The following is a 17,544-nucleotide window of genomic DNA, read 5'->3' as shown; positions in this document are numbered from 1 at the left end:
CAATAATTTATATATCAGAAAGCATAAAGTAAAATATTTAAATAAAAATGCACAGTAGACTCTCTTCTATGACACATTTTGTCTCAGACTTCACAAAGAACCATGGAAAAATTACTTATTATTAATTCCTCTAGGTGTTCGGGGTAATATTGGTATTTCTTCCAGAGATGTTGCAGTTAACTTTCAGGAAATTACTAAACAAGATGTACAAATACAGAGGGTTCTTAGATATTTTCATTTTCTGTGTTTTGTGTTGCCTTGAATACTATGTTGTCAAATCTGTAAGTACAGGTTATATATTCACAAGCTGCATTTATCTTTTCATGTTCTGAGGCTTGTCAGATATGTGTCTCTAATCCCTTATGTGTTTTTCTTTGATGTTTAAAAATTTATCTAATTTTCTCCATTAATTCTATCCATGTTGTGCTTTGTGTAGTTCAGACAGGTGGTCCAGGGATACCAGACGAAAAGAAGATTGAGGCTCAATTACAAAGTAAGGTGTTTTGCCTTTCAACTTATCTGACATTTATCTGAGGTCTAGCACCTCACAAAGTTAAACTGTGTTTCTGTGTTACCTACCAATGAAGTTAACTTGTAAAACTGTGCAAAGTTAAGCAAGCTTGTAAAGGGACTGGGATAGAAAGAATTTATTAGCTGCGTTGAAAGACAAAGGTGCAAAGTTGGTACTGAAACTAGGGATTTCATGCRACTAACCTAAGCAAGTCCATGGGTGTCTTGGTCCTTAACAAAAGGTGTGCTGTGGGTAAAAGGCTCTGCAGAAGAGCCTGTGCAGCTATAATGGGGAGATGAAGATGTAAGGCACAAGTGATAACAAAATATAATTTTTCTGTAACATCAAATCATTGCAAAAAGTGCCTGTGTTTTTGTATGTGTGTCTTCATCTGTTGTGGCATATTACATCTTGTGGGTTAACGTGAGAGGCGTCTCAAAAGAGTTCCCTTTTGATAATGGCAATTAGATAACTCATATGGGTGTTCACTAATGTRAATAATTCTTCCCTGAGCAAGATATCCCAGATAAGATGAATCTTTTAAATAYCTTTTGTTTTGGCTTTTACTTACCAAGTTTCCTTTAGACATTTCTCACTGATCTGTAAGAAAGCAATTGCTCATTTGTTAATAGAGTTGGTTTTCTTTTTTCCCTGTTGTRTTCCAGGATGCTCCATAAGTGCAATGACAGATTTAGTTTTCCTGGTAGATGGTTCATGGAGTGTAGGGAGAAATAACTTTGGATATATTCTGGACTTCATGGTTGCCCTTGTATCAGCTTTTGACATTGGGGAAGAAAAGACRAGAGTTGGAGTTGTTCAGTACAGTTCAGATACAAGAACAGAGTTCAATTTAAATCAGTATTACAGAAGAAGTGATCTTCTTGATGCAATTAAAAGGATACCTTACAAAGGTGGMAACACAATGACAGGTACAGATTTCCCACATACATGTTTATTCAGCATTTCATTTCATTGTTCAAATTTGTTTTAAATCCTAGCTCATGGAAGTCTAATAAAATACAACTTGTGCTGCTGTTTTTAGGTGAGGCTATCAATTACCTCGTTCAAAACACMTTCACTGAATCTGCTGGAGCAAGAAAAGGCTTTCCCAAAGTAGCAATTGTCATTACTGAYGGAAAAGCTCAAGATGATGTAGAAATTCCTGCAAGAGAGCTTCGCAACATAGGAGTTGAAGTTTTTTCCTTGGGTAAGTTGGGTTTTGCTAATGTTTGAGAGATTAACTTTCATAAAAAAATAATTTATAAGTTTTCCAGATCATGTGTTTGAAGGATTTCACTRTGCCACTTGTTTCATGTGTATGCCTTGAAATGGGTAATTTGTGCCCTCCAGAGMGGAACATACCAGTTGTGTTAATTTGATAGTGATTATGTAGCTCCTACATGGACATTAATATGATTGAGTAGCATAGTTTCAGCCTTGGCCTCATTCTTCACATATACCACATTATTTTCCCAGGCTGAAAATGGAGTCTATCATGTCATTGCATTAATCATTATTTTGTAGTTTGATTATTGATAATGACAGAAAGCAGAACTAATTTAAACTCATCTTTACCCCAGGATGTTTTGATACACTCACAGGTGTTTGTATTTTATGGCTTTTTAACATGGTCCTGTCTATTGCAACTTCTAGGTATCAAAGCAGCAGATGCAAAGGAACTCAAGCTAATTGCATCTCAGCCTTCACTGAAGCATGTGTTCAATGTGGCTAATTTTGATGGAATTGTGGATATACAGAATGAAATTATCTTGCAAGTGTGCTCTGGTGTTGATGAACAACTAGGGGAACTGGTTAGTGGAGAAGAAGGTGAGACACTTTATAAAAATGTATTTGTAGCTTCATTTTATTCCAATRTGTATTGAAGAGTCCATCCCTGCTTCCTTTATTGCTGGAGTTTGATCCATTGCCTTATTTAGCAAGTGTGGAAAACTGGTTTCAGTTTTGTGTGATTAAATGTAGTATAACAGAACATKTGATGTAGTGGATTTTGAATAGCTCCATTATTCCATAGTTTCAAAGGCAGCACAATGATGTGCAGTTATCAGAGTCAGTTTGGACACAGGTGGTTTTTCCATGGGAAAATGTATTGAAGGGAAAAATCCTGCTTGGTGAAGGCTCAGAATATGTAATAGATTAAGAACCAAAGCGTGAAAACTGGAGAATTTAACATCTAACTGAGAAAACACAGACATTAATCTGTATCAGCTTTCTGTCCCTGTAAGGTTTTAAGTAACTAGTTATGCTTTGACAAAATGGCAGCAGAGATGACTGCTTTCATAGTACTCTGCTCAAGTCTGCATTTGTTCACACCTTCTACTATTTTTCTGTGAGTGTAGCTTTCACTTCTGTTTGAAGCAGTTTTAGAGCAGGACAGCATTTCTCCTGGAATTCTGCTATGCTTGAGGGACCACAAATGCATAGTTTGTATTTTTGTCCTCTCACTGATGTCTCATTTGGATTGTCCTGTAATTCATTTCTATTTATTTATGCTAAAAAAAACCCCCCAAAAGTGGTTTTTAATAAAGATTAAGCAAAACTAACTGCATTTATTCCGTAAATAAAGACCATGAASAAAATAAGTTTATAATTGTAACTAATAATTTGGGTTTGCTTTTCATGTCTTTCAGTGGTGGAGCCTCCTTCAAATCTGGTGGCCACTCAGATCTCCTCAAAGTCTGTTAGGATCACTTGGGATCCATCYCCAAGCCAAATAACTGGCTATCGTCTGCAGTTCATTCCAATGATAGCTGGGGGAAAACAACATGTACTGAGTGTAGGTCCTCAGACTACTGCTCTGAATGTTAAAGATCTCTCTCCAGACACAGAGTATCARATTAATGTTTATGCAATGAAAGGACTGACCCCCAGTGAGCCAATAACGATAATGGAAAAAACACAACAAGTAAAAGTTCAAGTGGGTGAGTTTGGAGCCRCTACACTATTTTCAAATGGTAGCTTTTCATTGATGAAACCTCTGATGCTTGTTTTAATATCACACCCATATTATTTTTGAGAAACAGCCTAGCTTAGTGTAGTTTACTTTGTTTATAAGCAGTTATGTGTGATGCATGAGCTACAGGTGTGATTGCATTTCTATGTGGCTATTGAAAATCTGTTTACAGTGGTTATTCTTTTTCTTTTCAGAATGCTCACGTGGTGTGGATGTAAAAGCTGATGTTGTGTTTTTAGTGGATGGTTCCTACAGCATTGGTATTGCCAATTTTGTAAAAGTAAGAGCCTTTTTGGAAGTGTTAGTTAAAAGCTTCGAGATATCACCTCGAAAAGTACAGATAAGTCTTGTCCAGTACAGCAGAGATCCCCATATGGAGTTTTCTTTGAACAGATACAACAGAGTGGAAGACATAATTCAGGCTATTAACACCTTCCCCTACAGAGGTGGATCTACCAACACAGGMAAAGCAATGACATATGTGAGGGAGAAAGTGTTTGTTACCAGCAAAGGATCAAGACCAAATGTGCCGAGAGTCATGATTCTTATCACTGATGGAAAATCATCAGATGCTTTTAAAGAACCTGCAATAAAGCTGAGGGATGCAGATGTAGAAATATTTGCAGTTGGTGTGAAGGATGCAGTGCGTACAGAATTGGAAGCAATTGCATCACCTCCTGCTGAGACCCACGTTTACACAGTGGAAGACTTCGATGCTTTTCAAAGGATATCATTTGAACTTACACAATCTGTCTGCCTACGAATTGAGCAGGAGCTGGCTGCTATAAGGAGAAAATGTAAGTAACTACTGTTACTAAGAAGAATAGAGCAAATGCAACGAAAAAAGGATCTGAACCAATGTTTTGTGCTTATAGTTTTCCAAAAAACTTATCTTGATGAAATTATCTATATACAAATGATAATTTTAGTAACTGGARATTTACTGCTCATTTTTAAACATTAAAAGCAACAGGTAATATTAATGAAGAAATTAAGATGCAAAAATTATTGGAAAATATTTTCCCCTATTCCTGCTAGGTATCTAGGTATCTAAAAAGCTTAACAAAATGTGTGTTCATTGGAATGACATTAGTGGATATGCTCTGATTTTGTACTCAATGCCTTGAGTAAAACAGTTKCCAGGGCCATTCTTTTTCAGCTGTCCAAAATGAGGTAGTAAGTCTAAGCTTGTCTTGTAGGTATTCAAAGGCAGTGAAACAATACCAACAACTCTAGAGGACGATTTGATTAATTTTTACAGTAAAATTAATGGCCCTCTTAAATAGGCTTAGACAAGACAATTTGGGACATAAGATCTTAGATGATGTGGTTCTCAATTCAGTAATGACTGAAATGAAGTAGAACATAAAAGCCTTTACAAGCATCGAAATTAGGCCAGCTTGAACAATGTTTGACTTTCGAAAAATTGTGACCAATGGCCAACTTTTGGTCAGCTAAAGACACTTGTGATTRGTTGCATCCTCACTGTCACTACCTATGGACACTAGCATTGAAGAGTCCCCAGTGTTGAAAGCCCCACTCTTTAAAAATAAGCCTTTTGTTTCAGATAGCTTTGAGGAACAAACCAGCAAAGCAGCCTTTGTTTTAGAGGGCTCCAGCAGCCTTAAGATCCCCACAGTTAGGCTGACTAGGCCAAGCAAAACAAGCCCAGGATKTCAGGTTTGTGTTTGTGCCTCATGTCAAATTCCTTGTTTCCCCTTTGACTTCATTCCTGAAAAAATGCTGGTTTTTATTTTGTTCTATTTCTAATCTAGATCTGAAAAAAATCCCAACAATTTTTGGTTTCCACTGAGGACATAATATAATTGCTGCTCATGGAACATACAAATGAGGAAATCCAACTTGATTATCAGATTATAATTTAAGTTTTCATAAATACATATTTTCTTAGATGGACTGGTTTTATTTATTCTAGAAACCACTGAGTTGGTGCTTCTACTCACTACTGAATGATTTTAGGCAACCTAGATATGATCTTCATGAAATTTGATAGCTATAAGCAAGTATAGAAAATKAATACTGTGAACATGCTCAATAGAAAAAATTGCTCAATAGAATAAATCAAATTATGGAGGAACATTTATTATTTATTTTTTTAAGATTGTATGTTTAAAATATTCTAGCAAGTATGCCTCATATGCACATTTTTATTTCCATACAGCTTATATACCTGCAAAGAACATGGTCTTTTCTGACATAACATCTGAGAGTTTCAAAGTGAGCTGGTCTCCAGCTGGATCTGAGGTTTTGTCCTATCTCATTAAATATAAAGTAGCAGTCGGTGGAGAGGAATTCATTGTCTCAGTACCGGCTTCAATTACTAGCTCAGTTCTCACCAACTTATTACCTGAAACTACTTACGCAGTCAGTGTGATTTCTGAATATGAAGATGGTGATGGCCCTCCCTTGGATGGAGAGGAAACCACCTTAGAAGGTAGGATTCCCATTATTCTCAACAAGGGAGTTGTGTGTTCAAATTAGAATTTGCTTAGCTTGAAAACAGGTATATGAGGAAAAGCAAACTAAGACTGAGAAGCTGTACTGCTATGCAAGATAAGCATAAATATTATTGTACATCAATGCATTCAGTAAAGATTTAAAAATTCCAATAATATGCAAATATTAAGTTGCTGAGGTTGGAGTTTAATTTTCTTGAATACTGGATGRATGCTGTGTTTCTTTGCAGTGGTCTCTTTCCAAATGAAGCTGTSTGTTCTCAATATTAAATTCTGTGGCATGAATTATTGTTAATATAGATTCATGTTGGATTAGGTGAGCATTGTAGATCTTCTCCAACTGAACTATTCTGTTCTATTCTACAGTTAATAATTATGACTGATGCAGGAATGCATGTTGACTTCAATACATTTGAAGACAAATGTGGGCCTATGCAATTTGCCATGTCTACATCTAATTTAATACTAGTAGAAATTTTGTTTTATATACAACAGGCTTGMAGTGGCTTGAGTTTTTTGGTCAGCTGTTTTTTTATCAGAACTTAATGGGTCTGATCCAATAACTGATTCAAAGTTTCCATGGATGTCAGTATGTGTTTTATGTGATMAATCACTGTAAATTTAAGTGTGGTAGCTGTACCTTTTCTTGATAGAGTTCCTGTGATGCATTTCTACTGATTGAAAGGAGCAGCATGACAATAAATTTGATTTTCTATTCCAGTAGTTGAATAGTCAGTCTGCTCTAAATCATGCTTTATAAAATATTGACCCAGTCTTTTTTGTTATTCCATGCTGTCATTTGTGACCTTTGGTGACATAAATGGTTCCAAGGGAGCAAAAGAAAYAGCTTGAAGATTTGTTCACTGCTCTTTCCTCTTAAGACTGATAGAAATAAACACTTATAAAATAGCTTAGTTTGGATGTTAAGTTTGGAAGATACAGGTTTCACTGTCAGCGCACACATTTCCATGACTCTACCAGTCAGAGTATTTTGGCCACACATAATTTTCCCTTAGGRAAACAGATGAACTCTTGGCTGATAGAAAAAGGAATAGGAGAAAAGCTTCAATAAAAAAAATTGGTCTTCCCATGTYGTGACTGATACTACCTTAGATAATTGCTAGCATTGTGATCTGATGATATCTCAACATGTCTGAGATGACAGAGTTCTTCTGYAACCATGTAAAAATCAGCAGCTCTCCATGCAGATTCAGCTAACAGTTTGAGCCAGRTGGCTTGCTTGGCAATTAACTTTGGTTTCAGGCTTTTAAAGAATTTGAAGTTGAGTATTGCATTTCTGATTAACAGAAAACAAGTTTCTTCTTTTTAAAACTAGGATTATTAGTTGCTGCACTCTTAACTTTGAAGAACAATACTAATGGAATATAAATAGTAAACCACAAAAAAAACAGAACATTTTTTCCCTAAGTGAAAATGCTGCATACTGCTAAGCAGCCTGCAGTGCAGTATATCTTTTTGTCTTTTGGAAGAGACAAGTTTTTTTTGGTGTGTCCACCGAGTTCATCTGAGCTGCTATATCTTTCATCAAGGAGCAGGCCAGGTTGATGGATTCACCAGTTTTTCTTTAGATTCTACGATAACAAACTATTTATTTGAGTTAGAGACTAAATTCAGAAACCTTTTTTAWACATTAGATGCAAGTCCTATTGCAATGAATATATTTTTGTTTGTAAAATTTAAAGAAATACAACTGGTTTAGTGGGTTTTTTTTGCTGTTGTATTTTCCTTGTTTGTTCTTTCAAATAGAATAGCTGCCTGTGTGTAGTCAGCTGTACCTGACAGCCACCTGTAAATGGAAGTGGTGCAGAAGGGAATGGCCATAACAAGGAAACCTATACCATTTGTTGTGTTAAGAAGTTTCCTCCCTTTGCCCAAATGTCCCTTGCACAGTTCAGTTCTACTGTTACCACTAAACACAARTTAGACTGTTTTAAGTTTCAGAAGCAGTTTTATAAACTGGGATGAATGTTCTTTTGGGGATGACTTTCTGCTACTGAATGTAACTCTGACCCTAAATTTTTAGAAATGCTTAAAGGTGTGTGTACCCTAAGTAATGGGAGGGCAATATAAGCAGTTTTGGTAAACTGAATGAGCTAAAAGAATGGTTGGCATGGTTTTGCTTYAGATGCTGCTTGACTAAAGGGAAATATTTGCAACTTACATGTGTATATTTTTTGTAGTCAAAGGTGCTCCTCGAAACTTAAGGATAACAGATGAAACTACTGATAGCTTTGTAGTTGGTTGGACTCCAGCTCCAGGAAATGTTCTACGGTACAGGCTTGTTTATACACCACTTACTGGGGGAGAAAGGAGACAAGTGACTGTCTCAGCAAACGAGAGATCAACTACTCTCCAGAATTTGATCCAAGATACAAGATACGAAGTGTCTGTTGTTCCTGAGTATCAATCTGGGCCTGGCAATTCGTTGAATGGATATGCAAAAACTGATGAAGGTACATGATCAATGCTGTGAATGTAGTAAGCATGAGAAAAACTCCCTGCATGATGACATATTCATTCTGAAAAGAGAATAAACCATATAGTCCATATGTATCATCCCAGATAAACAGAGAATTATAACATTGCCCAAGCCTAGCTGCGAGGTAATTTGAGACAATAGAATTTATCAGAATTTCAATACTTAATTTTAAAATAGTCTCTTGGACCTGCTATGGCAAGGTAACTTGGGCGAAGAATCTGCCTGTATGTTTAATTAATTGTCCTCAGGATTCTTCACACTGTTAGCGATATAAATTATATACCTTATACACCTTTTGAGCAAATTCAGATCCTGTTTGCACTTTATTCTGAATGTTTAGCAAGGAATTAATGAAACATTTAATTTTCTAAAGTTAATCACTGTAGATTTAATTAATATGAAAATGCATGATCCTATAGAATGGATCATGCCTTATTAAACAAATTCCTAAGAGTATAGACAGTATGATTATCCTGATCATTGTTGAAATTTCACTGAACCATAAAAATTATGATCAAAAAGAACCCTTTAGGAAACCATAATGTGTTAATTTCACATTTCATTGGTCGTCTTTGAGTTGATTCTTCAGATAGTGACCTCAACAAATATCTTTGTTGAAGCTGAGCATATGCTGAGGTGCTGGTAAGTGTAAGTATTCCAGGATTGAGCCTGCTTTAACAGCAAAAAAAAAAAAATATGTAGAAAGACTTTACTGGGCATTTTGGCCTAAGGAGGGTGGGGATGAGATTGCACAATCCAGAGTATGGTAAAGGTATGCTGTGGCAGTGTTTTGTTCAGCCTATTCAGGAATTATTTTTAGCATAAAATCCTGTGTAGTGGTAACCTAAAAAATAAACCAAGAAATTAAGCTTGCTTCAMCTTGTTTTCAACATCTTTTAACATGTGCAGTTCGAGGAAATCCAAGAAATTTGAGAGTTTCTGATGCTACAACATCAACAATGATGCTGTCTTGGAGTGCTGCTCCTGGCAAAGTGCAGCAGTACTTTATAACCTACACTCCAGTCRCAGGAGGGGAAACTAAGGAAGTGACTGTCGAAGGTGACACTACCTCTAAGGTGCTCAAAGGCTTGGACCAAGCCACCAGGTATACACTGACTGTGTCTGCCTTGTATGCCTCTGGAGCAGGAGATGCCCTTTCTGGAGAGGGAGAGACTCTTGAAGGTAATTATTTATTGTTTCTATACAGTCATCTGAGTGATGTGTATGGTGCCTTAATGTGTCTTCCCAAGTTTTCTGTAGAAGTAAATGTGTGACTGAAAAATAGATGTAAAGACGCTTTCCTACTTTATGTAGACTTTTGAAATCTACTGTCCTCAAAGCAAAAATGTGGGTTAAATCACTAATTGTGGAGGGGACTCTGTGTCTCTTGAAGAAGGTATTGCCAGAAGCACCAACGAAAACTCATTGTACTTCCACACCAGCCTCCGTGATGTATTTTGTGTTTTGATCGCTCCTCTTCTGAGGAGTTTTAGTGGGAGGCTGTTCTTAATGCAACAAGATTAATTAATGGGATGAAAATACCTCATCCATTTGAAAACTTGCAGCATTTCTAAGGCACTGAGATTGAAAGCTGTTCAGGGGCCATTTTTGCATCAGAGAAGCAACATGTAGTCTTAGACATAAAGATAATGAGTCACATCCTGCTTCTAACTGTGAACCTAGAGCTGAGTATAAACAGAATGCTGACAAAAGTGTAAGTCAGAGCCAAAAACTTTCTTACAAGGAGGGAAGGCTGGTCTTTCTMTAACTTTGAGCAGAGAATTTCCCAGACTAATGCTCTGTGAGCATTCTCAGTGTCATCTGTAGATTGTCAGAGGATAGGGAAAGCTGCCTCATAGRCCTTGAAAGGAAGTGACTCTGCCCTGTGCTGACCAGGTACGTGCTGCTGAAATCAGGCACTGCAGCTGTGTAGGCACAACACTTGAAAACATCTTATATGCATGAATTATGTGGAATTAAGACTTGTCCATTGATGCTAAGTGAGTTACAGCAGGAATATACTTGATTTTCAGTTTTTTCATCAGTTTAACTTTTTGTTCATGACATAGGTTAGGGAATCSAGAAAACCTACTGTAGATAGGAAAATGTAAAATAAAATAATTTAAAAATTCAGTTGCAATGATTCACCAATGTGCTGAATTCTTCCTACTAAAATGTAGGCACTTGTTAGAACACTGCTCTTTGCAGAATGGACTCTGTAAGATTCTTCTGTGATTGATGAAGAATGGCAAACWATTCTAGTAGGCAGATAGTCCATCTGAAATCTCATTTTTCCTTCAAATGAGCATTTCTCTGTCCATTGGCTATACCAGGAGTGAGAGCTCTAGACTCCAACTGTCTGCCTGTCCCACTGCTTAAGACCTGCTTACACTGAGATAGGATACAGCCAACAGAGAATCAGGCACGTTGCAATTCAGCTGAAATTTTCCTAATTCACTCACTTTCACATGCCCATGCCTTTCACTGCAAGGTCCAAAAGGCTCCTTTTGCAGGAGAAAAGGAYCTGTCTCCTGCCCAGAACACTGCTGACATCCAGATAAGTGAGATCAGGTATCAATGTTCTGCCCATATCCTCCAGRAAAGCCAGAGGTGATCAGGACCTAATGAACTTCTCTGTTGGTGGTGATGCTGCCAATTCCTAGGTTTAACACTTTTTTGGAGGCAAGAGGGAGGGTGATAATGTAGGCTGTAGTCTGTGAGAGTTTGAATTCACCTCCACATCCAAGCAGGATCACAAAACTGTAGTGAATATTGGACAAGAGTCTGCTTTATTCTTCTACTGAACGTGAGCCACTGTCCATCCAGGAATGCAAATTTCACTCTCAGAACAAAAACAGACTGGATCCCAAGTAGTCATAGGATCCTGACTGCCCTGCTATTTCCTCTGTGGTATCAGTGAATAGAGGAATGCCTCARTCTTTGCAAACCTTGAGAGGCCTCTGTCTCACTATTAAATAAATTGAATTGATCACTTCCTTAGGGACACACCTCAAATTTTAGTAAAGGGTTGACCAAATTAACTGTTTACATTTGGTGGAAACATTTCCATTGAGTATATTTGCAGTAAACTCCAAGAAATCCTTTATTAACATGGAGATGTGAAGAGATCAAGTGTGTTTCAAATTCATAAAGTAAGCTTAGCCTTTTATCCTATCATAAAACTTGAGAAAAAGAAAAGTCTTTTAGGGCACTGCCTACAGCTTCAGTTAAAACAAATACCAGAGAGAGCAGTGAMTGAAATACAGTAGAATCCAAAAGACAAAATCATCAGAAAAACAGAATTCAGTTTCAGGAACAGACWGCCTTGTCCTTTCACTGCTTCCTGCCCTGTGTCCCCCTCTAGGGCTTTGATTCTTATTTGGACTTTCTGCATTGCTAAATTGTTAAGAAGAAGAAAAACATTCTCAACATTGGTTAAAGAGACAAATAATCTAAAAGAATAATTGCCTCTATTTAAGAATGGGCTTATGTGCCACAAACAATGTTTAAAATTGTTGTTGGACTTAAAAGTTTTGTCACAGAAGCATTCCTGTAAGAAATTTGATCTAAGCAACTGAATGAAAACTTTACTTAAAAAATTCTATGGCAGATTTGTCTTGGGATAAATAAGAATAAATGAACACCTTATCATTCTAATGAATTCATTTTTGTGCAGTTCTTCAGCTGGGAAGAAACCAAAATAAAAAATTATTTACCATTTTGACATGTGTAGCTTTATGGTTTAAGTGTAAATTCTTTGAAGATTCAGCTGGATTTGAAAGATCTCTTCAGAAAACCTTACTCTTCATATTATAACTGTCTCAAGTTTTCTTGGTTAGATAAAATGTTAGGAAGAGCATTGTCAGTCCTTACTGGTGATCAAAGGGAAAGGACAGAGTACAAATTTCTGTTTGCATGACAGCAAAGGCCTAATTCATGATATTTCCTCTTGGAACATCTACTGTGTATTTCAGTAATCAGCAAATCTGCAGTTTCATGGGGCCACAAAAGCACTTGAATAAGGCAAGGACTCTTTGAACATAGTCATAGATATTTTAAAAGATTCTCTGACTAATAGAATGCAAGGTTTTAAAAATATTTGTTGCAGCATATGAGACAATATTTCACTGTATAGTCCTATCTTACCTCATTGAAGGATAAAATAACAAAACCTTTGAAGAAACCCAGAYAATTATGATTAAAAGGGTTGCAATTTTGGAACCGAAAGGTAACAGTCAAATTTCAAAACTCAGTATAGAAGATGAAAAGAGATGTCATACTGGCTGTGAAGCTAAAATAAATATGGTTGGACCAGGATGAAAAGTTACACAGGTCAGTGAAGTGAATACTTGACTAATGAGTAGCTGAAATAACTTGTCTGACTGAGGCTAGAAATAGGACAGGTCTTAACTTCTGGAGAAATAAACTTATCAACAGTAATGACAAAAAAGCTGTGAAAGGAAGCATAAAAAAAGTGTTTAGTATTTCAGTTAGTTTTTCCATGAGCCATGGTGTCTGAGAAACAAAATAGTGTGGASTGTGTTTTTCATTGCCAACAACCCAGAAAGACTGAGCACTTAAGTGTTTTCCTGTATCAGGAATCCCTATGGGGCTTACTTGATGTCTTCACCATATGAATTCGCACCAAACCTATTCAGTGGTGCCATAGTTGCTCATGATATCAAGAGCTAGGCTTGAGATTGCCTTTCAAACTGGGATGGTTGCTAGTCCATGGAATTGATATGTAGCCTAAGAAGAATCAGTTTGGGCGTAGAGAACATTTCAGCTCTAATAGAAAAGTGATARAAGAGGAGCTGGATACAGAACCTTCTCCAGCTATCTTATAGTCAAGCAGGAAATGAAAAATCCAAACTCTCAGAAGTTTATGGAATTTTACTGAATCACTAAATKATCTCCTGTGATTAAGGATGTAGGCAAGCATTCTTCCTGCTTTCAGTAATGATTTATTTTGTAGTATTCTGCATGTAGTAGGAGAACTCACATGGGCAGTTACTCTCAGACAGGAATATCCTTCAGCAGAGAAAAAAAAATTAGAGATTTTTAGACTGCTCTAACCTGATCTGCATGGACATGTCTGCCCAGGCATTCACTGAAGGCTCTTCAGTTATGTTTGTTATCTCCAAAGTATTTTGGAGCAGTTACAATTTGCCCCCTCTTCCTCTGCTTTGCTCTGCATGGTAATTTTTGAGTGTTTTGAAATGGGTTGTTTGTTTCARGATTCGCAGGAAAATCAATCCACAGAAACCCAGAAATCATTCTGTTTACTTGATATCATTTACCATTTGGGTAATCTCAGTTTCTCCTTGTGTTTTTCTTTTTGCTAAGCATATGCTTGCCCTTATTGTTTCTCTGCATAAAACAGAGAGGGCAAATATTCCCCCAAGTAACTGTAGATAATCTCTTTTATAAACTGTTTGCATAGCTCTCTGGTTTAGCCCAAAGATAAACACATGCCAGAGGATCAGCATTTTATGAACTGTTCACAGACAACACAGTGTAGAGAGTTTAGCAAATGAGTAATCAGAAAATGACTCATTTCTGAGAGTGCTGTTCCATTACCAGGTAATTGTTATTCAGAGAGAATGGATTTATTTCTCTTTTTTGGATGTTTTGGAGCAGAAAAAGGGAAACAGCGTATTTGTCCCTTTGCTGAAGGAGCATGCTTTCCTTCTTCAGTAATCCAGACTTTAGGAAATTTATAGTGTTCTCATCTTTTATATGGCCTCTTTCAGTCACTGGCAGATTTTGTCTACAGTTATGAAGCACCATCCAGAGGTGAAAATTCTGGAGCTTTATATTTCATACTGCTTTAAACATAACTGCATGTGCAAAATATGTGCTGCAGAAACCTCTCCACTTTTATTCTCTCATTTTCAAAGGTGGCGATCCATCACTGGGCAGCTYTGGTTGGAGCACTTCTTTAAAGGTGCCATGGAAAAATTTTCCTCAGACATRCTTTTTTGGCTATGATTCCCCTCAGCTCACATAAAGTTGTTGAAACTGCTAAAGTAAATTAAATCAGTTCAGACTGTCATTTGCCTTGGGGTGGAACAGGGCTTGTGACAGCTGGAGGAATTAAACAAATTAACACTGATGGTTATATTTGATGTTATGTAACAGACTGAAGAACAAGCAAGAAACACCCATGAAATGTCTTGGGGAAAAGTCTTGCTCTTATCACCAAACACTCCAAACAAACCATTTGGCTTTCAATAGTTCTTGGGATCATATCATCTTTACCCAAGTCTTCGTACACCAAAAATAAGATACAATGAGAAACATGGTGAGGGCGGTGAGTCTGAATGCAGCAGACAGTGAGCAGTTTGTGAGAGCTACTGTTTTTCTAATCTGTTTTTTAATAAGAGAAGTGGTTTTAAGTCTGGCAAGAATTTGATTTTCTGCCCAAATGCATGCTGTCAGATGAAAAGAACATACTGTACATTAGCTGCTAAACAGATTAACTTTCATAATTTGCAGTAGTTTGAAAGAGAAATAATTTCATTGCTAAATTAAGTAATCTATACAGAAATACTTAATCCCAACAAATGTCTGAAAAAATKGAAAGCTGAAGATCTGGTTTATGTGTCCTTTTGCTGGCAGCTATATATTTTTCAGAAAAGTTTTAAAAATATTTGAGGAACTGACTCTAAGCAGGAAAGTCATTACAGTTCTAAATRCAAATTTCAGAGAAATTTAGAAAAAAGGCTGGTTTCTATTTACCTTTTTTCAGAAAAAAAAATATTCCATGATCAGATTTCTATCTTGCTTGCACTAAGAAATTTCCACTTATATCAGTGAAGGTTCTAGGCTAGACGCACTCTTGGTAAAAATGGACAAAGTTCTTTTGACATACATGAGGTTGCTGWTCTCCATTAGCAGAGGTGTCAGACTGTTTTGTTTCTTGCCTTTGTGCTTTTTAGAATAAACAAAAAGAGCCATATTGTATTGTATTCAGGAGATAAATTTCAGAGATAATTATGTCAGTGTCTTCCCCTTTAAAAAGAGAATCTCTGTTTCAGTGATATAGGGCCCAATCCTTCCATCCTGTTTGAGGAGTAGCTATTTGTGTCATGAGAATTAAGCTGTACTAAAGCCAACATATGAAAAAAAGTTGTCATGACTGAGTAATTTTCAGTTTGAAGTGATTTTTTGTTGTATATSTTTCTTATAGTTTAGGTTTGGGGATTTTGGAGGTGGGCTCTTTTTAGGTCAGAAAATGGATAGTCATTGTTTGGTAAATAAATGATTTCTTTTTGCTGTTTCTGTAGTAACATAAGAATGCTTTAGAAATGAATGACCTCCTACAGGCAGAATAGTACAAATTCAAGTGACATTTTCTTACAATGAGGTTTTTAGCATATCACAGGGACTTTACGTAATGGTCAGACTGCGTAGTGCTGCTTCCGTCCTAACAGAAACAAGGACTCAGTGTCCTCAGGAGATTTAATGCTGTTTCATGCATTTTTAAAATTACACATTCCAAGATTTTTGAGTGTGACATTTGAAAGTGWCTTGATAGTCTGTGGAAAATTATCTTATTTTTATCTAGAAAACAAAATATATATCAGAAAAGAACCCAGRGGAAGGTTGAATGAATATTAAGAAGATATTTCTATGCAGCTGAGAGCAGTGTTAACTTAATAACTTTTGGAAAAGACAGAATAYTAAAGAGACTGTATGTGAACACCTGTTGGCATTATCCTAGATCAGAAACTCAGGAGTGCTCTGACCAAAGTTCCTCTGTTTTGGGTCAGAACTCTCCTGGTAGGCCTTTGGGCACAAGAGAGGAAACCTGCTCTAATGGGGTCACATGAGGATCCCTCTGTGTAGCAAGCCTTTGGCTATCCCCTACACCATGCCCACATCCCCTTTCTACTTGCCTGAGGGCTGGTTCTCTAACCTCTTGATGTCTTGGAGGGAGGGAGATAGCTGACCCAAGTGACTGCCTCCTGCAGTGCTGAGAAGAGTTTGACCATTAGAGTAACGCTGAAGTGATCCTGCTGTCATCTCATCTGGTGCCTGCAATTGGATCCTTGGCTGTGACAACCTGGCCTACTGACACAATGGGATACTCCAGGCTTCTGCCCATTGCAAACAAAGCAGGACTTGGGCCAGAACAGTTTGGTATTTGCCTCTGCAAGTGGAGGGTTATTTAGCTGATTCTGACATTTTAGGATGTGGCTTACAGAAATCCTATGTTTAACTTGAATGAAACATGTCTCTGCTCAAAATTTACTGCTGCAGATTGATTTTGAAACCTGGTCTTAAAAAACACATACAGAAAGCTGTTTGAACTTTGGATCCAAGCTGCACATAAAAACCCCACTGAGATCAGCTGGAGTTGTATAAATGACTCCAAGGGGAAAGGCCATTTGAATAAGGACATTTGATTTTTATGAATGTCAACCTTTTAATTTTAGCTGATTCAGTCTTGTGTTCAATAACAACAGTGATTGCTGGAGAGCTATGGGAAGTAAGCCAAGTGGACAGAGGGAAACTGCCTTAATATCATATTGTGTCTCTGGCACACTACAGTGGAAAAAGTTAATATGGAAAGTGGACATTGTAGAAGTCCAGAACAGGGTATAAAAGCACCTGAAAGCTACTAAGTGAATTTTTTAGAGTGTATCTGCTCTAAGCGGTGGTAGAGATGTACAGGGACTGTAGGCAGTGAAAAATGCTCTGAGCTAAAAACTGCCCAAGTGAATCTGACAGCCTGAAGCTGGTGACTGCCTTGCTCTCCCAAGCAGGGGTTTGACCTGTAAGCAGTTTTTTTTTTCCTGTGTACGTACTCACCACGGCTTACAGCYGTGTTTACTCCAGCTGGTTTGGTACTTCAGAGCATCACAGGATCTCATACCTGTTAGGGAATAATTTTCAAACACCCACTCTTCCCTTGTTTGCTGATGCCTTGGGGGCTCTATGGAGTGATGAGCATACATTAGCTTCCATTTCAAGTCAAGAAAAAGCAAGAGGCTTTTGAGAGCCACTTGTGAGCCAGCCAACCAGCACTTTTCTTTCTCACGATGTGCATTGTCTCTCCATGCTCCTTATCCATCCAGTT

General features: G+C 37.2%; 1 protein-coding gene across 5 annotated transcripts in view; it reads left to right on the top strand.

Moving 5' to 3' along the window:
• COL12A1 (collagen type XII alpha 1 chain) overlaps positions 1-17,544 on the top strand; it is a 96,782-nt gene that overhangs the window by 12,869 nt on the left and 66,369 nt on the right. For 4 of the 5 annotated variants that reach the window (XM_057369149.1, XM_057369141.1, XM_057369157.1 and 1 more), the window contains exons 5-13: positions 437-493; positions 1,177-1,440; positions 1,554-1,718; positions 2,165-2,338; positions 3,160-3,450; positions 3,677-4,279; positions 5,665-5,937; positions 8,161-8,433; positions 9,369-9,641. The exons of the other annotated variant lie outside the window; for it this stretch is intronic. In XM_057369149.1, the coding sequence (XP_057225132.1) occupies positions 437-493; positions 1,177-1,440; positions 1,554-1,718; positions 2,165-2,338; positions 3,160-3,450; positions 3,677-4,279; positions 5,665-5,937; positions 8,161-8,433; positions 9,369-9,641 (2,373 nt within the window). The remainder of the gene's footprint in view (positions 1-436; positions 494-1,176; positions 1,441-1,553; positions 1,719-2,164; positions 2,339-3,159; positions 3,451-3,676; positions 4,280-5,664; positions 5,938-8,160; positions 8,434-9,368; positions 9,642-17,544) is intronic. 5 annotated transcript variants of the gene reach the window in all.

Source organism: Malurus melanocephalus, unplaced genomic scaffold (genome assembly GCF_030028575.1).
Source record: "Malurus melanocephalus ecotype Western Australia unplaced genomic scaffold, MMel_1.1 scaffold_4, whole genome shotgun sequence".
Taxonomy (NCBI): domain Eukaryota; kingdom Metazoa; phylum Chordata; class Aves; order Passeriformes; family Maluridae; genus Malurus; species Malurus melanocephalus.
This window is presented reverse-complemented; position numbering and strand designations above follow the sequence as displayed.